The sequence below is a fragment of the Schistocerca cancellata genome, chromosome 8 (genome assembly GCF_023864275.1).
Source record: "Schistocerca cancellata isolate TAMUIC-IGC-003103 chromosome 8, iqSchCanc2.1, whole genome shotgun sequence".
NCBI classification, from domain to species: Eukaryota; Metazoa; Arthropoda; class Insecta; order Orthoptera; family Acrididae; genus Schistocerca; species Schistocerca cancellata.
In genome coordinates, this window is record NC_064633.1 from 588,612,289 (window position 1) to 588,633,256 (window position 20,968).

Genomic DNA, 20,968 nt, shown 5'->3' on the forward strand with positions numbered 1-20,968 from the left:
TTGATGCCTCAGAACATGTCCTACCAACCGGTCCCTTCTTCTTGTCAAGTTGTGCCACAAACTCCTCTTCTCCCCAATTCTATTCAATACCTCCTCGTTAGTTATGTAATCTACCCATCTAATCCTCAACATTCTTCTGTAGCACCACATTTCGAAAGCTTCTATTCTCTTCTTGTCCAAACTATTTACCGTCCATGTTTCACTTCCATGCATGGCTACACTCCATCAAATACTTTTAGGAACGACTGCCTGACGCTTAAATCTATACTCGATGTTAACAAATTTCTCTTCTTCAGAAACGCTTTCCTTTCCATTGCCAGTCTAGATTTTATATCCTCTCTACTTCGACCATCATCAGTTATTTTGCTCTCCAAATAGCAAAACTCATTTACTAATTTGAGCGTCTCATTTCCTAATCTAATTCCCTCAGCATCACCCAATTTAATTCCACTACATTTCATTATCCTCGTTTTGCTTTTGTTGATGTTCATCTTATATCCTCCTTTCAAGACACTGTCCATTCCGTTCAACTGCTCTTCCAAGTTCTTTGCTGTCTCTGACAGAATTACAATGTCATCGGCGAACCTCAAAGTTTTTATTTCTTCTCCATGGATTTTAATACCTACTCCGAATTTTTCTTTTGTTTCCTTTACTGCTTGCTCAATATACAGATTGAATAAATCGGGGAGAGGCTACAACCCTGTCTCACTCCCTCCCCAACCACTGCTTCCCTTTCATGCCCCTCGACTCTTATGCCATCTGGTTTATGTACAAATTGTAAATAGCCTTTCGCTCCCTGTATCTTACCCCTGCCATCTTCAGAATTTGAAACAGAGTGTTCCAGTCAATATTGTCAAAAGCTTTCTCTAAATCTACAAATGCTAGGAACGTAGGTTTGCCTTTCATTAATGTTTCTTCTAAGATAAGTCGTAAGGTTAGTATTGCCTCACGTGTTCCAACATTTCTACGGAATCAAAACATCTACCTCGAGGTCTGCTTCTACCAGTTTTTCCATTCGTCCGTAAGGAATTCGCGTTAGTATTTTGCAGCCGTGACTTATTAAACTGATAGTTCGGTAATTGTCACATCTGTCAACCCCTGCTTTCTTTGGGATTGGAATTATTATATTCTTCTTGAAGTCTGAGGGTATTTCGCCTGTCTCATACACCTTGCTCACCAGATGGTAGAGTTTTGTCAGGACTAGCTCTCCCAAGGCCGTCAGTAGTTCTAATGGAACGTTGTCTACTCCCGGGGCCTTGTTTCGACTCAGGTCTTTCAATGCTCTGCCAAACTCTTCACGCAGTATCGTATCTCCCATTTCGTCTTCATCTACATCCAGTTACAAATAACATTTCTATTATTTATTACACATTTCACTGAGTAAGAGCCATTAATCAAAAATCCTGTTACACCTGACTAGTAACACACTTGATGGTACTTAAAATGTTTGAGTGAACTTTAACCAAGTACTCCCGGGGGTTACTCACCAGTGCTGAGTTCCTGCGGGGTGGGGTCGATCGCCTGCCAGCCTCCGTAGCCCTTGGGCAGGTCCGGCCGAGCCATCCACACGTCGGTCCAGACGTGGTAGTTCCACACCGAGTCCATGTCGAAGTTGGGGTTGTTGGGGTCTTCGTCCATCTCGTTGTTCTCCGCGTCGTAGTAGCGGTCGATGGTCAGCGACTCGTTGGCGTCGTGGGCGGACACCAGGTTGGACACGACTCGCGCCGGCATGCCGAGGGCGCGGCAAACTGCGGAAGACCAAAGGGACACTATCAGCGCGTGACGCGGCAGCGGGCGTCTCTCGCCCTCCGTACGTTCGCAGCAGGTAGATTACATGGTAAATTGGAAGTGCGACGGTGTTTGTATAAGGAATGCAGCAAGGAGTCTGACGTGTGTACAAATATCCTGTGCGAAATCAGCTCCATTTCTAGATAGAAGAGACGATCAACGATTTCGAACACCGCCGGTAGGCGGAGGTTGCTATGCAGTTGTAGATAATAAATCTGTTTCAATGTGAAGGCTTTGACGGATACACAATCGGAGAGTGACTTGTGAAGTGTAATAAGTACCAAGCAGCCATTCGTCGCCAACTAATGGCAGTTTAAGAGCGAGTGTAATATCACGAAAGCAGGTATCGATTTCGTTCCAGGAAACTGATAAGGCAAACTATGTCATACGAGCAAAAATGTGGGTGGTCATCTGAGGTTGATTGCAGACGAACTAAACAAGCTGACTGACAATCCAGTGGAGATGTTGCACAACACACTGGACTACTGGAAAATGTGTTGGCGCTGGGTGTCGCAGAAAATGCCAGGCGAGAGTAAAGACAAGCGAATGGGATTGTGTCTCCTGGCGAGACGGGAAAGGGGGAGGGGTGGGGGTTGCGGCGTGCTCCTTCTGTCGTGAGCCGAGCGCCTACATGTCGGCCACCTGCACAACAGACCCGTCAGGCGAGTCCCGGATAGAGTAGGGCACAGCCTATTGGCCGCTAAGCAGAGTCCACATTTGACAATGAACGATCGTAATATCTGAGAACTCTGGCGAGTATGGGCTACCTTCTCCCTCAATCAGTGTCTTCTGCTTTTGTTTGTAAAGACAGTCGCCTGCATAAAGTGACTGTCAATTTTTTTAAAGACATAGGCAAAGATCTCTACGAGTCATATTATCATTTATCTGTATCAGTTACTACTAAATTTAAGAAGCTGTGTGAACTGACTACATAAATAAGCCTAGATTACTTATCATTCTACTTCTTAAACATCTGTTGTAGAAATAGTTGACGGATTGAACTTTCAAAAGACTGACAACCCTAAGTCGCCAGGTGACTACAGGCCGATCAGCATACTACCTGCAATATCTAAAGCCCTAGAATACATCGTCCATGAACAGCTGACGGATTACCTCAAAACTCATAACATCCATGACAAATATCAGTCAGGCTTTCGAAAGCACCATAGTACAGCAACTGCATTAATCAAAGTAACTGATGACATTAAACATGCTATGGACAGACGTGAAGCTACCATCCTAACACTGCTTGACTTTAGCAAGGCTTTTGATACAGTTGACTTTGATATATTACTAATTAAAATGAAACAGCTGAATTTCTCAAACAGCGCAATACACTGGTTCGACAGTTACCTCAAAAACAGAAGTCAACAAGTCATTTGTGGGTCGGAAAAGTCATCATGGAAAAACGTGCGCTCTGGAGTTCCCCAAGGCTCCGTCCTTGGTCCATTACTCTTCTCACTGTACATTAATGATATTTCTTCAGTGATTCACTCCTACAACTACCATCTGTATGCCGACGACATCCAACTGTACATAAGTGCAAGCCCCAAGAACATTGCTGACGCAGTAGCGAGTATGAACGCAGATCTTTGCTCTGTTTCTCGATGGGCACAGAACCTAGGTCTGAAACTAAACATCAAGAAATCCCAGGTCATACTTATATCTCATCCAAAGTTAATCAGCCGGTACTTTCGCGAAGCAGTCCCTCAAATACAGGGCTATTACAAATGATTGAAGCGATTTCATAAATTCACTGTAGCTCCATTCATTGACATATGGTCACGACACACTACAGATACGTAGAAAAACTCATAAAGTTTTGTTCGACTGAAGCCGCACTTCAGGTTTCTGCCGCCAGAGCGCTCGAGAGCGCAATGAGACAAAATGGCGACAGGAGCCGAGAAAGCGTATGTCGTGCTTGAAATGCACTCACATCAGTCAGTCATAACAGTGCAACGACACTTCAGGACGAAGTTCAACAAAGATCCACCAACTGCTAACTCCATTTGGCGATGGTATGCGCAGTTTAAAGCTTCTGGATGCCTCTGTAAGGGGAAATCAACGGGTCGGCCTGCAGTGTGCGAAGAAACGGTTGAACGCGTGCGGGCAAGTTTCACGCGTAGTTTCTTTCAACAGGATGGTGCTCCACTGTACTTCCATCATGATGTTCGGCATTTCTTAAACAGGAGATTGGAAAACCGATGGATCGGTTGTGGTGGAGATCATGATCAGCAATTCATGTCATGGCCTCCACGCTCTCCCGACTTAACCCCATGCGATTTCTTTCTGTGGGGTTATGTGAAAGATTCAGTGTTTAAACCCCCTTTACCAAGAAACGTGCCAGAACTGCAAGCTCGCATCAACGATGCTTTCGAACTCATTGATGGGGACATGCTGCGCCGAGTGTGGGAGGAACTTGATTATCGGCTTGATGTCTGCCGAATCACTAAAGGGGCACATACCGAACATTTGTGAATGCCTAAAAAAACTTTTTGAGTTTTTGTATGTGTGCGCAAAGCATTTTGAAAATATCTCAAATAATAAAGTTATTGTAGAGCTGTGAAATCGCTTCAATCATTTGTAATAACCCTGTACTCCTCAATGGTACCCAACTACCATACCAAAAAACAGTAAAAGACCTTGGAATAATCTTGGATGAGCACCTAAACTGGGAAGAACAAACAGTCACAGCTTGCCGGAAATCGCTCTCATCCCTACATGCAATTCAAAAATTTTGAAAAATATTTCCAACCCATGTTAAACAAAAATTAGTCCAAACACTAGTCTTGCCTAATCTTTACTACTGTGATGTAGTTCAACACGGCACAAATAGTGAAAATTCGAGATGCCTCGAGCTAGTGATGAATGCTTGCGTTAGATACGTGTGCAATATACGGTTGTATGATCATATCAGTCCTTCATACTCCCAGCTAGGTTGGATACGCCCACATAAGGCACGCGATCTCCACACGATGTGCTTACTTCATCGATTTCTTAGCCACTGGTGCCCCCAATACGTATCTTCTCACATTAAACACCTATCATCATTCCACAACCACAATACCAGATCGGATACGTCTAGGATCTTGGCTGTACCTTTACATAACACAAAATCTTTCTCCGTGTCATTCTCCATCTCGGACATACGACTATGGAACGCGCTCCCCTGTGATCTGTGTCTTATCCAGAACCACTCAACATTCAAGAGGGAACTCAAAACTTACATATTAGGGACGGTATAGCCACCATTGTTGTGCCCCTCTCATCTCTTTCTTTCTCCTCTCCATCATAGCTTCGAACTTTACCATTCTATTTCTCTTCCTCTAACCTATCTACCTCTTCTACATCTCTTTCACCCCATTCTATCGTCTTATGTCTCTGCTCGATGAGAATAACTCACAAGCTGTAAGAACATAACGAGAAAATTCCCAACTAGCAATAGGACTGACATTCATAAAAGAAAAATATGTTTACTTTCATATACATAGTCATTACTATTATTATTATTATTATTACTATTCTTGATTGTTATAATGATTTTTTATTGTTATAATTATCATTTTACTACTGTTGTAATCTCTATTTACTTTTCTTTAACATTAATTCTGTATAACACGTTATATGTCCTTAATGTTCTGTAGAAACTTAATGTTCAATCTGAGTATGCCTGGTTAGGTATAAGAGAGAGCCTGAAGCCCCTAATCTTGCCAGGTAAAATAAATGCATAAATAAATAAATAAATAAGCATTTTTGTATTTTCCGTGTATAAGTATGTATTCTGTGTAAAAATGTGTTCTCGATGGCTAAATAAAGTACAGACTCTGGAGGCCAAATAAAACAAAAACAAAAAAGCAGAGTCGAGGTCACATCCGCAGCCTCCAGGAGGCATCAGGTACGCCGCTGGAGGTCGCGACGTACGTTATACGTAGACACCTGAGTGTTACGCGTAGACACGTGACTGAGAATAGCGGGTGAGTTATTCTGCCAAGGGCAGCCCATTTAAGGCCGCGAACAGACCACAGAAATCAATCTTTACCGAATAAGCCGCTGCGCCATGTCCCGAGAGAAACAGTTCTTCCCAAATCAGGGACTCACTACGCTACGGTGCATCCAGGAAGGCGCGTCGCAGTCCACCGCTGGCTACTCCACCAAGTCTTCCTCCCGAGGGAGCCGCAAGGCACCGGACCATTACTAGCTGACGTACGGTGTATGACGTCATATCAACAGTTTGGACGTGTGATTAATACTGGTTCTTAACTTAGGGTATACCGAACTCTAAATCCTCTCACCCATTGTGGGCCTTGACTATCAGTGATCGGTGTACTGTGAGTTGCTGTTGACGAAGATGATGGGGGTAATCATCGAAAGCTCGAGGTTTTATCCTGAACTGATGCGACAAAAAGCTCGAGAATGTTTTTTATACAACATTACCGTCGCGAAGGAGTTCGTTTTCATCACTGATTGGTGTTTAAGTCCAGCAACTGACCTACATGTTACTATTCAGGACTACGTTGACTGTGGGCAGCCTAATTTCTAAACGGTTTAAGCACTTTTTAATATCGGCCTTCCGCCAGAACTAATTAGTTGATGTAGTAACTGTTGTTATTATTAGAACTGCGCTTATGCCAACGGTTATTTTGTTGTCCGGGCGTCGATCCAGAAATTATTTGTTCCTGCTGTAATTCAACCTTCAGCCAAAGTATTGTTTCTTAGTTAGGCATTCAGCCCGCAGCTCACCTTCACCGGAAAGGTCCTTGCGTTTACTTGCAGGATATAAACTTTGTGTTTTTTACGTTTTGAGATTCGTTCTTGCCCGCTGGTCGCAGATGCAGCACAGAAGATGAAACATAGTTGCATCCTGTGGCACTCAAGATGAACAAACTATTAATGTCAATGAGCCCTCCCATCAACAAAATGATCAAAATATCGGTGTCCGGGATTGAAAATTATGACCACAGTCTTTTGAGACATGCAGGTTGACTGATCCTACTAAATTCTCGAAAGTCGGAACCTGCCCTGGAGAATGGAGGATAACGGCTTCAGAATAAACGTCAAGAAAACATAGTAACTAAACGTAGAACTCAGACTAACGGCACCGTCTTAACGAAGAACCAGTTAGTCCGCGAAACTATACAGTTTAAATGCCTCGGCTCTTTTTATAAGTTCAGATGACGAGGCGATCGTACATTATCGAGCAGGAACTAATACTGTCGGTGTCAAGAAAGTACCCAACTGAAACCTGATAGTCCCGTGATTGTGGCAGAGCCTCTAAAAGACTCAGAATGTTCATCAGCGCAAAAACATACGAAGAAGTGCTGCACGGAGTAGGAAAGATAATTCTGTACGGTACTGATCCATGGGTGCCACAAGGCTGTACCAGATGAGAAACGAACGTGTCAGGGATGGGGCGTCGTTTTCCGTAGCTGTGTAGTCAGCTTGCCTGACAAGGGAATGGTCAGACTTGTCATGTCGAAACCTGTGTTGCTTTTTTTACCACTGTGAGTTAACATTGCAAGAAGTCTGTACGCAGAATTTTAGCTGCTGACATGACCTGGAAGTCTGTAAACAGTTTTATGAAGTAAGACATTATTGCCGCATGGTTTCCGCGCTTATAACTGCCTCTTGTACAACCCTGACCTCTCTCACTACGTTATACCAACGCCATCTAGGGACAAGGTGGCGTTAGCTACGCACCGCTCTCTTGCCACAGCAGTGAGAGAGCTGATTCCCCCAGTGAAAGGGATCGTATGATAATTAAACATTCGTTGACAAATATGGCTGATATGTTATCTACAACATGCTTTCCAAATAGCTATGAAATAGACACAAATAAATATACGGTTTAGAACACGTCCAAATTTTATTTCTTGTAATTACCGCAAAAATGAGGAATATTGATACAATGTTCAAAACATAGGTTTTTTGTGCAACAAGAACATACAAGCAAAGACGACATATGACAGTTCTGCGAATCACAGACGTTGTTAGATGTCCGTAGACAAAACTGGGCTGGTGTTAGGAATGAATCAGGCCTAGTATGAGTATATTTCGAGGAGTGCACGCATATTTAATCAAATTCTGGAAACGTGGGGAGGAAAATTGATAATGTACTACTGATTGCAGCTTGAGAATATTGTCACGGTGATAGACAGGAAATGGCAGTGATCTGCACACAATAATTTTCTCTGTTAGTTTTCTGTAAAATGCCTTTCACTGACGGAAATATTCTCTGTCTAAAGGTTGAATTACGTTCGTCGTGCCGGGTGGAATCTGAAGTATCTCTACTTCTTTGTCAGGGTGGGCTCGAAATACAGCTTTTAATGAATCAGACCTTTTATGACCTGACCGCGAATCTAGAAGGAGAAGAGATTTGTTCCCGCAGAACGGAAGAAAAGCATGACGCATGAAAAGTGTAACGTTTCCACTTCCCATTTTTCCAGACTTCGATGCGTCTGGAGAAGATTGTTTGTGTAGAACATTGTTATTTTGACACGTGGTCCAAAACGTCCAGTTCTTGAAGACACACATGTAGTTTAGGCAGCAATGAACCATCCAGACTAACTATGGGCATTATAGTGTATCAATGGGTGAGTGCAGTCGTGGACTGCGCAATCGCCTCAATATGTTTTTCCCCTTTGAATGACAGTGTTCTTTTCGCACGCATTTCTTTTTGAAAACCTGACTGATCTGCATTGTACACGTGCGATTCACTAAAACTAGCGATCTTATTTTTTGCATTCGTAAGAAAAGCTTCTATCATTTCGATTTGTGTAACTTCATTTTCCGACCTCTTTCTTGATACAAATTTCGTTATTTTTCTTGCCACAATTTTATGTGATCTTTTGAAGCGACTAATCCAACTTTGAGAAGCTGTAAATTCTTTAGCGCCTATCGCGTTGGCAATCTCTAACGCCCAATCACGCAAAGTTGTATCGCTGACACTAAATGCCTGTTGTCTGGCATCGGTAAATAGCTCAAAAAGTCGCGCATTTATCTCCGTCGTAATTTCCAGTCCACTCTTACGTCGTCCAGCGACTTCCTTTTTCCATCTATACAATTCACGTTCAGAACGCACAAAGCGATACTTATTTTGAACAGTACTGACACGTAGGCGTTTCTTACCACTTTCGTTCAACCAATACGTCACCGTATTTTCTTTGTCTGATAAGGTAATTGTAGTTGCTGGTGTTACTTTCGGAGATAACTGATGATGGTACGTGGCACTATCACTCGAAGAGTCTTCATGAGTGCAACTTGCGTCGGTGTCTTCGCCGTCTGTAGATTCACAGTCTGCAATATCGAGTGTTTCAGTTGTTTCTAGCCACATGCTGCGCCATTTACATGCTCGTCTACAAGTTTAACAACCATGTCGCACAACACATAATTTTCAAGCGTGTTTTCTGTTGATTGCTTCAGTTGGGGTCTGTGGTATATCTCCATGGCAAGCAGCAAAACATTTACAGGGTTCGCCATCACCTGTGAGGGGAGATTGAATGTTCACCGTAAAGTGGCTTGTGGTGTATAGATGAACATGTACAGAACATCTTTCACATCTCTAACCAGTTTTAGGACGGTATGTTTCGAAATACGTACCAGAAATTAAAAGGACGTGCATGCCACAGAAACGAATATTCGTTTCCCCTTTCCACCAAAACCGTGCAGCGATATTCCTCTTTAGTGAACGCCGCGATAAGAGGGCCGCCCTTGCCGACCACGCGCACAACGCTCGCGACTCGCCATTTCCAGGGGTGGCCAGCCGTCACTGCTGGCGCCAAGCAGGAAACACAGCCATGTTCGTGATTTTTTTAAGGTGACTTCCAGTTCATCTCAGCAGCTACAATTTTGCATACGGACCTTTTGCACAGTTAAATACCAGTGCTAAAAAAAGCAATACATGTTTCGGCATGACAAGTCTGACCATTCCCTTGTGAGTGCGATGCGGAGGATCCGGGTTCGATTCCCCGTACTGCCACGTAGTTATCCCTGGTGGGAGGACTGGAACCGTGTGCACTCAGACCCTTTATGCCACCTGGGTAGCTACTTGGCCGAGTGGTAGCGGCACAACGTCTGCTACGCCAGCACTAGCCAATGTATATAGACTGAAGAGTTGTTCCCCAAAGTATTACGCGCGAACTCCAAAAAGTAACGATTGTGTGAGCGTTTGAAGGCGAGCGTTCACGGCACGCCTCGGCGTTAGAAAGTTTCCCGCCCACGCTCCCTTTGTTGCGTCTGTGAGATATTTAGGGCTCATTCTAATGGTGCTAACGTTTACTAATGTCTCGAACGCATAGTAGACTTTCACTTTTCTCACGTGCGCCCACTGGTAGACGCTCAGTCAGCTGTTTCACGGCTGAGTTAGCGTCAGTCGGTGTCATTCCGAGACGAGTGGTTTTACTGTTCGGCGTAAAGTGAAAATCAATTTTGTTTGATATTTTTCACGTGTAATGCACGTGGCAAATGCCGTTCAAATCAAAGTCAGCGATGAAACGCACCGATTCTGTGAAGATAGAGACGCCAGCGGCGATGCGTTCAGCGACCAAAAGGGCTTTGAGGACGAAAATGAGGGCTTATCAGGTCAAAATGGCAGAAACCGGACATCTTACTGCCGGGGCGATAGTTCTTAAGGATCAGGAATCTATGATATCTCGTACGTTTCAAGCTGTGTCCTTTTTTTATACGATAAATACGTGTCAAACTTTAAAGAAGTCTTTCTCAAAACCATCGTTTTCGGCATGGATGTCGTCACCCACGCTACAATTTTCATCCGATTTTAATTATTTTTGGCCCCCCTTGAAACAAATTGAATTCTCCTCATTTCACCGTAACCTATTTTTATATGTTGTTAGTATTTTTTTCGGCTAAAAAAGAGGGCTCCAAAAATGGCTATTTTCTTCAAATATGTGTAATTTCGCCTTTTTTTCAGATTCCTTCGGTGAACTAAAATTACGACTACATGTGTAAGGATAAGGGTGATATGTTAAATTCCTGTTTCTAATAACCACAACCGTAGTTACAGCGAGCGAAAATCGTCGATCTAGCTCCTTTCAGAGCTGCCTCGGGAAAATCACAGTTATACAGTGAAGATATTAATATTTTTCAATAAACAATACCAATAAAAACTTCGACGTATGCTTTATTCATTGCAGAAAACCCCTTTTGTCTACTACATTCCAGTATGGAGGAAAAAAGTTACTGAATTTGTGAAATAGTTTCGCCCGTCAGCCTGTCGTTCCCCGTAAGTGCCAGCCATTGGCTACAGTTTTATACAGACAGGGCAGTGTAGAGGCGCGGTGCGTCGCGGAGCCGGCCAGTAACTGAGGGTGGGGGAAAAACGACCGGTCAAGACCTATACCGGTAATTTAGTTCTGCATAACCGGTATTTTCCGGTATTTGTTTGGTCTCGGTTATAACAGGTGTTTTTATTTTTTACTAAAAACCGGATAAAAAACCACAGTATCAATTACCCATAGCGGTAGTTCTAAAATTTTTCGTTTTTAAATAAGTCCTTTTTAAAGAATGAGTAATTTTTAGTCTTAAAATTTGCATTGCTTTGAAGTATTGCGCTATTGTAGAAAATTATTCTAATAACAATACCGACAGATGCGAGCAACAAACACATGGCATAAGAACTGGTACAGTATTTCTGAAAAAATAATGTATCTGTTAGCACGCGGTGTGGCCTTTTAGGTGGTACACGTGTGCATGCAGTGTGAAAGACTTGCCGAGCCTGGTCTGTGTGGTAGCTTGTCACTGTCATCGTCGGACGTCAGTTGTCTTACAGAATGGCACCGTACCTAGTCTCGAAGTATTTAACGAAGTGCGAGATCAGTGACGTAAAATGCTCCATTTTCTTTAAAAAATTGAAATGCGACGAGCCACAACCGACTTGTAATATAATACAAGAACAAAAGATGTAAGACCTAACAGTTCACTCATAGTTTACAATGAAAATAGAAAGCTCTTGTTCTGCTGCCTGTGTCTCCATAGAATCACTTTGCCTGCTTGTAGCACTATAAAAAACGGACAAATTAACTCTAGAAAAATAATTTTTCAACTACAGTTTTTGCCCTTTAGGACTGTCTTCTTGTATTGTCCAGATAGTGGTATGATCCCCGATTACGGCATTATTTTTGAGCAGAGTTTCAAAAATTTAGACTCAGTAGGAGAATATTGGCGATTTTGAACAGTAATCAAACACCTACCACTTTTTGAGAATAGCAGTGAACGGTGGGCGCACTAAGCTTTCTTTCATTTGCATATTTCACTTAATATTTTGATTGAATGTGTCTTGAAACTCAGAGAGTGAAAATGTTCCAACCTTTCTTTGATTTCTACGGCTACTTCAAAAAGTAACAGGAGTAAAAAACTGAAAATCGTTTATTTCAGAAACCGGTTATTTTGAGCGGTTTTAATAGTCAGGTTAAACTGGAGAGTATTTATTTTATTTATTTATTGCCAAATTATAGACCTGTTACCTGAGTTTTTAAAACAGGTTGTACATTTTACGATTTTCGTTTTTCATTCTTTTTGCTGTTTTCTTTTCTTTTGTTTTATCTACAACATTTACAAAGAATAGCACTTTTCAAAACAACAATAATTTAAGGTTAAAATATAAATAATTTTTTAAGAAGAACAGAAAAGGGTGATAGGAAAGAGGAGACATTGTTAGTGCCATCACCGATTGTGACTGACGGTGAATACCTCGGAATGGTTTCTTCGAGCTGTTGACCGCCAGTCACACACACACATACACACACACACACACACACACACACACACACACACACAACACACACACACACATACACACAAATGATTATTAGTAGAGAAATAGTATTGCTAATCCTATGTATATTTGATCCTATGTGTTAACTTCAGGTGCTCATGCGTTAGAGCATTTGGTGATTTCTTGGCGAAATCTCCAGCACCTTATGCTTATTGTCTGACACATCTCATCTTTCTCCTCCTGTTCCTCCATTTCACTATTTTAGCTGTCACTGTGGGCAGATTTTCAGTGTGTGGAGATTGTTATTACGTTACATAAACGCATGTCTGCGTTTAATTGTGCTCTCTGTTCTTCATTTCTTATTGCCGTGTATACGAGTATACCTATGTTTCTGTGTAGTCTAAATGTACTGTATGTCTATTGTTCACGTATTGCACGCAGAGAAAGACAGTGTGTTCTGGGAAACCTTCTTCCCCACTTGTACGTGTGGGTGTCTGCCTCAGACTCACGCGGTTTAAGTGCGTGGGATATGGTCCGTGTCCGTTCAAGAAATGCACCACACCGCGGCCGGGATCGATATGTTTCGTTCTGAACCGCTTTCTTATGTCAGGGAGTCTACGTCCCTTGTCACGTACATCCCAGTCACCATGCTATGTATCCAAACGCCAACTTTTACTGTGACGTATTGTCTGTATCGGCACACCGGTTATTGTGTGTACCTTATCTAGTGTCCCCACCTTTAACCAGTACCTTGCAACTCTGTATTTGATCGTGATATCTATGGTGCATATTCCGGGCATCACACACAGTGCATCCGCTGAGGTGGTGCCGAAGGCTCCAGAGAGCCTAAGTAACACACTTCTCTGCCCTCGTCTGACTGATGATGCTTTGTTGGTGATCAGGTTCAGTCCGTGTGCCCAGGTGCTAGCTGCGAAGCTGACAAGGGAACCTCCCCATCGTACCCCCCTCAGATTTAGTTATAAGTTGGCACAGTGGATAGGCATTGAGAAACTGAACACAGATCAATCGAGAAAACAGGAAGAAGTTGTGTGGAACTATGAAAAAAGTAAGCAAAATATACAAACTGAGTAGTCCATGCGCAATATAGGCAACATCAAGAATACTCTGGGCTCAGTAGCGCCGTGGTCCCGTGGTTAGCGTGAGCAATTGTGGAACGAAAGGTCCTTGGTTCAAATCTTTCCTCGAGTGACAAGTTTAATTTTTTATTTTGAGACAATTATAAAAGTTCAGGTACTCACACATAATCAACTTCGCTCTCCAAAATTCCAGGACATGTTCAGATTTGCTTGGACATATGCTGGATTTGACAGTCTACACACGGAAAAATTTGAAAACGTTAAAAACATATGTTTTGACAGAGCACAGGGAAAACTGAGCGACTGTGAAACTGTTGCATTTATTTGTTGCAGTTTATGTGACAAACTCTTATGTTTTCATCACTTTTTTAGGGAGTGATTATCACATCCACAACAATACCTAAATCGGGCAAGATATAAGAAACTTTTTACCCATTCGCCAAGTGTACAAATTAGGTGGGTCGACAACATATTCCTGTCATGTGACGCACATGCCGTCACCAGTGTCGTATAGAATATACCAGAAGTCTTTTCCTGTGGAGGAATCGGTTGACATATGACCTTGCGATCAAATGTTTTCGGTTCCCATTGGAGAGGCACGTCCTTTCGTCTACTAATCGCACGGTTTTGCGGTGCGGTCGCAAAACACGGACACTAAACTTATTACAGTGAACAGAGACGTCAATGAACGAACGGACAGATCATAACTTTGCGAAAATAAAGAAAGTAAAAATTTTCACTCGAGAGAAAACTTGAACCAAAGACCTTTTATTCCGCAGCTGCTCATGCTAACCACGGGACCACAGCGCTACGGAGCCACAATATCCTTGATGTTGCCTATCTTGCACATGGACTACTCAGTTTGTATATTTCGCTTATTTTTGTCATAATTCCACACAACTTCTTCCTGTTTTCTCGATTGATCTGTGTTCAGTTTCTCAAGGCCTATCCACTGTGCCAACTTATAACTAAATCTGAGGGGGGGTGCGATGGGGAGGTTCTCTTGTGAGTACTGATTCGAAGAGCGCACAGTGGTATGTCCGTATGATGGTAGAGGTAGTCTATACTGTTTCGAATTTAGCCTCACCAGTTTGTGTATTATTTGAAACTGGAGAAGGAAGAAATCGATGGAACCGAAAACGGTTTGTTTCAGCGGTCAGTGACCAGGTGGCTGTCGTGTCGACTCACCGGTGGCGGCGACGCCGGCGAACACCCAGCACTGGCCGTACTTGACCTCGACGCCGGTGTCCAGGTACTGCTGCATGATGGCCACCGAGCCGGTCCAGGCGGCCGGCGCCGTCCCGTCCTCGTAGTCGCCGTCCCAGCGGCCCTCCAGGATGCCGCGGTCGTCGTTGGAGTTCACCTGCCGGCACACACCGCCACCACGCTCACCAGACACTGTGCGGCCTCGCACCAAAACAACTCGAGTAAGCGGGCAAATAACGCCGAAGGGGCTGCTACGACATCCAGTCAGCAAATTCACTCAACATCCCCAGTGCAGATCAATTCAAAATACCTACGAAATTATTAAGTTGGCAGCACTAAATAGGGAAGCTATTGTAAGCTAGCCAGTTTGACAAAATGGTAGATATCGAAACAGACGACAGAGGGATAGAGAAACAATTAAAATCGCTCAAAAGAGGACAGGCCGCTGGACCTGATGGGATACCAGTTCGATTTTACACAGAGTACGCGAAGGAACTTGCCCCCCTTCTTGCAGCGGTGTACCGTAGGTGTTCTAGAAGAGCGTAGCGTTCCAAAGGATTGGAAAATGGCACAGGTCATCCCCGTTTTCAAGAAGGGACGTCGAACAGATGTGCAGAACTATAGACCTATATCTCTAACGTCGATCAGTTGTAGAATTTGGAACACGTATTATTTTCGAGTATAATGACTTTTCTGGAGACTAGAAATCTACTCTGTAGGAATCAGCATGGGTTTCGAAAAAGACGATCGTGAGAAACCCAGCTCGTGCTATTTGTCCACGAGACTCAGAGGGCCATGGACACGGGTTCCCAGGTAGATGCCGTGTTTCTTGACTTCCGCAAGGCGTTCGATACAGTTCCCCACAGTCGTTTAATGAACATAGTAAGAGCATATGGACTATCAGACCAATTGTGTGATTGGATTGAGGAGTTCCTAGATAACAGAACGCAGCATGTCATTCTCAATGGAGAGAAGTCTTCCGAAGTAAGAGTGATTTCAGGTGTGCCTCAGGGGAGTGTAGTAGGACCATTGCTATTCACAATATACATAAATGACCTGGTGGATGACACCGGAAGTTCACTGAGGCTTTTTGCAGATGATGCTGCGGTGTATCGAGAGGTTGTAACAATGGAAAATTGTACTGAAATGCAGGAGGATCTGCAGCGAATAGACGCATGGTGTAGGGAATGGCAATTGAATCTCAATGTAGACAAGTGTAATGTGCTGCGTATACATAGAAAGATAGATCCCTTATCATTTAGCTACAAAATAGCAGGTCAGCAACTGGAAGCAGTTAATTCCATAAATTATCTGGGAGTACGCATTAGGAGTGATCATATAAAGTTGACCGTCGGTAAAGCAGATGGTTCAAATGGTTCAAATGGTTCAAATGGCTCTGAGCACTATGGGACTTAACAGCTGTGGTCATCAGTCCCCTAGAACTTAGAACTACTTAAACCTAACTAACCTAAGGGCATCACACAACACCCAGCCATCACGAGGCAGAGAAAATCCCTGACCCCGCCGGGAATCGAACCCGGGAACCCGGGCGTGGGAAGCGTGAACGCTACCGCACGACCACGAGATGCGGGCATAAAGCAGATGCCAGACTGAGATTCATTGGAAGAATCCTAAGGAAATGCAATCCGAAAACAAAGGAAGTAGGGTACAGTACGCTTGTTCGCCCACTTCTTGAATACTGCTCAGCAGTGTGGGATACGTACCAGATAGGGTTCATAGAAGAGATAGAGAAGATCCAACGGAGAGCAGCGCGCTTCGTTACAGGATCATTTAGTAATCGCGAAAGCGTTACGGAGATGATAGATAAACTCGAGTGGAAGACTCTGCAGGAGAGACGCTCAGTAGCTCGGTACGGGCTTTTGTTAAAGATTCGAGAACATACCTTCACCGAAGAGTCAGCAGTATATTGCTCCCTCCTACGTATACCTCGTGAAGAGACTATGAGGATAAAATCAGAGAGATTAGAGACCACACAGAGGCATACCGACAATCCTTCTTTCCACGAACAATACGAGACTGGAATAGATGGGAGAACCGATAGAGGTACTCAGGGTACCCTCCGCCAACATCGTCAGGTGGCTTGCGGAGTATGGATGTAGATGTAGATGTTTGTCTCTAATCTAGAAGTATTATAATTGGCCCTATGATCTTACATGAGTCAATTAGACAGCCTCCAAAACTATCTACTACGAATTCAGTGACTAGTAAATGAAACAAGAGATACCTAATTCGGTTTGTTACGATAAAGTGGATTACAAATTGTCTGACAATCAATACTCAAGTACAACCTTGGCACAACGTATAGGATAACCCTCTCGTAATCGAGTGTACAGGGTGAAGAAAAATTTGCGCACTCGGACTTCGCAGCGAGATTCCTCACATAACAACGATAGATAAATGTCTCTTACAAAATTTCGAGCCGGCCGGAGTGGCCGATCGGTTCTAGGCACTACAGTCTGGAACCGCGCGACCGCTACGGTCGCAGGTTCGAATCCTGCCTCGGGCATGGATGTGTGTGAAGTCCGTAGGTTAGTTAGGTTTAAATAGTTCTAAGTTCAAGGGGACTGATGACCTCGGAAGTTAAGTCCCATAGTGCTCAGAGACATTTGTACATAATTTTAACCTGCGCATGTTTCCGGCAGTGAATGGACGTTAAAGACAGGCAACTTGGCAACACTGCAATCACATGTACGGTAACTACCTCTCTCAGCCTATCGGAGTAGTGCTGTGGAGTTGCTGCACTGGATGGCGTTTTGGGTCAGCATGCAGGACGTCAAGGGTTCTGTTCCGTGTCGAGGTGAATTTGTTTTTATATGCTAAACGTAGTCTCCGTCATACGCTATCTGGTGTCTTAATCATCATACAACAATTACAGTGAGTTTTCTGCAAAAAATTTGCACTTAACGTACGACGAACACAGAACTGGAAGTACAATCTTTATCCCTGGTCAGGTTTTAAACAAGCCTTTTGTACTCCGTGGACGCGAATTGTTTCACACCATCGCTTATCCTAGATTACTAACCTGTTCTCTGTGTACCCTCCCACTATAGTTGCATCGATTAACACCAACGATTATTCTTACTACTTTCAGGTCCGTTACATTTCGATAAGCCCTTACGTCACCAGTAGAGCTAGGCTAGCAATGTGCTTTGCAAATAAATTCGAAACATGTAATATCTAAATGTCGGGTACATGCGGCTTAAGAAACTGTGTATACTACAGTATTGTAAGGCAGAATGAAAGTAGCAAATAAAATCAAATACGCCACGACACAGTATCGAACCGTTGACCTCCTGCATGCTAACCCAAAATGCTATCCACTGCACCCATAGTCGTGTTGTTAGTAGCAAAGACGGGCAGGACTAGAGAAGGAAATGCGTTGCATCTTCGGCCAGAGTTAGAACGGAACTCGTCATTTCATCTCATGCCTTATGTAACTTAATAAAGGACAAAAATATACGAGACATTAGTAACTGGCCTTCGTACGTATCTATCCAGTGTTTGCTCGATTACTAAAAATGCAGAGCCGGCCGCTGTGGCCGAGCGGTTCTAGGCGCTTCAGTCCGGAACCCTGCTGCTGCTACGGTCGTAGGTTCGAATCCTGCCTCGGGCCTGGATGTGTGTGATGTCCTTAGGTTAGATAGGTTTAGATAGTTCTGAGTCTAGGGGACTGATGACCTCAGATGTTAAGTCCCATAGTGCTTAGAGCCATTTGAACAATTTGAAAAATGGAGACACAGATCCTCAACAATTTCCTGCCAACTATAAATGTTTTGAGTTCCTCTTTGTACACATTGCTACAACTGTCTCATGGTGACTCATACCGACGTAAGTGTGGTTATTAGAGGTCAGTATACTTGTTACCATCAGATCTAACGTATAAGGGGCAGTCAAACGAAAAGGGGATACATGGAAGAAGTAATTGCCATAACAGTTAATAATTTTAGCTCAGTGTGAGATAAGACGGTCAATGACTTCATGGAACCATGATTGTATCCTGGCGCGCACCTTTTCTTCTGAAGCAACCCGGCGGTCACAAACGTCTTCCTTTAGTACTCCATAAATGTGGAAATCGTTTGGGGAGAGGTAGGGTCTGTATTGAGTATTCCCGTCGAAGCTTTTGCAGCGTAGTCGAAATAACAGGCATGACACCTCCGAAAAAGTCTTGGTGATATTTTTCTTTGACTGCAAAGGCCCGCCGCTCTTTGACTTGCTGGAAAACGGCATCACAACAACGGTACGTGCACAATTTTCAGAAATTGAAGCACGACATCAAGTCCCAGTGCCCTCTGCCTGTGCGAATTCCATACTTTGGAGGCCTGACGAAAGACATTCGTTACCACTGATTTGCTCCGAGCTAAGAGCTGCACGACTGGGTACAATCATGGTTCCACAGGCAGACGCAAATATTTTTCCACGAAGGAACTGACAGTCTTGTCTTACAATGGGATAAGTGTATTAAAAATTATGGCGATTACTTTTGAAATAATGAACAGCTTACTTACTCCTATACCATCTGTACCATCATTTGATTGTTCCTTTATTTATATTCATTACGGGGCGGATTGCAAGCTGCATGTTTTAGATAATTTTTGGACAAGGTATTTAGAAATTTTTGCAGAATGCCACCCATTATTTACGAAATTGTAATTAGGTCATTCGATTGTTGGATGATTGAAATACCACCCAGTAACGACAGTGTGATTGGTGAACATATGTGTTAGCGAGATTGGGACTTTGCTACTTTTTTCGCTTACATCTGGTGTGAGGCTGTAATTAGGTCATTCGAGTGTTGGATGATTGGAATACCATTCAGTAACGACAGTATTATTGGTGAACATACGTGTTAGCGAGATTGGGATTTTTCTACATTTTTCGCTTACATCTGGTGCGGGTCCGATGGTCGATAGGAAAATACAGTTATCGGTCCAGGCATGCAGCGCAAGGTACGAATGTGTTCCCTAAAGCTGCGAGCGAAATTGTGACTTTTGAAGGGGACCATGTCTCGGGTTCTGTTAATTACAGAGGTAAGAGGCCATTTGTATACCTATCGGAATATCGGGCATACTGTAGCTATCCTACACTGCAGGGTTAAAATTTGAAAATCACACACATCCTCCAGGTCCGGCAAATCGAGCAGCTCCGCTGGTTCTCTTGCGTTAGGTGTAGTGTACTGTGGACCGAAAGCGTATTACAAAAGCTCTATTTGTTCATGGGCGGTTCCTGAGAAAACCCAGAAAAACCACGGATTTTGGGTACCAAAAATACAAGTTGTGGGGATGGCCTCTTACATAATGTCTGTTCGTGGCAAATAGTCGAAATTTTTACCATATGTACCTAAGATGATGTCCTCGTGACACCTTGAAAATTTTTTCGATATAATTATCCGTTATCCGGTGGTTCAAAGTCGACGTGCTTCTGACGTAAAATATGCACGTAACATACCGTCTGAGGCGTAAATGTAATTTTAACTGACATAGTCAACTCATGGAAATGGTTGCAGGGTTACTGCAAGGGGCTCTGAGATCCCCAGCGTATGTTTTTAGTTAGTATTTTTTTACCAATAAAACTTCATGGAGAGCTTGTCTTCGTATAATGAGCACTTCACGCCAGCAGGAATATGCCTGCAGCGGTATTACAGTGAAATAAATGGGCTAAAAAGTGACTTAACATGCCACAAAAACTTAAAATTACCGTTGAAAATGATGTAAAACTGGAAATACTGAAATTCAGTGAAATATTTCTAATAAGATTTTCACTCTTTTAAGATGTATATCATAAGTAGGGCGTCTTCGATTAATTGCGCGACCGATGGGCGAAGTATTCGAAAAAATGTAAGGCAAACGATTTTTTGGTTAAGGTTATATTACGCGTAGTTATTTGTTGTTTATAGGTATCAAAGTATAGAAATGTGTCGAATTATAGAAATAAATTATGAAAGTTTTACTGACACGTAGAATTTGTTTTATCTATGCAGCGCACCAAGCTGTTGCAGGTGAAAGAAGGGAACCTGTGGAAAAATACTCCTGTCGGAGCACAAAAAGGCGAATATATTTCTTAAAAGACTGACAGAAAATTGGGGGAGCAGCTGCCTCTGTCCCCAATCTGCCTTCGTCACCAAATATTT

The 20,968-nt window shown here is 43.2% G+C and overlaps 1 protein-coding gene across 1 annotated transcript in view; it reads right to left on the minus strand.

The window, feature by feature from the left end:
• LOC126094833 (hemocyte protein-glutamine gamma-glutamyltransferase-like) overlaps positions 1-20,968 on the minus strand; it is a 369,792-nt gene that overhangs the window by 216,474 nt on the left and 132,350 nt on the right. The window contains exons 6-7 of the mRNA XM_049909430.1: positions 14,803-14,977; positions 1,488-1,748 (exon numbers count right to left, since the gene is read on the minus strand). Of these exons, the coding sequence (XP_049765387.1) occupies positions 1,488-1,748; positions 14,803-14,977 (436 nt within the window). The remainder of the gene's footprint in view (positions 1-1,487; positions 1,749-14,802; positions 14,978-20,968) is intronic.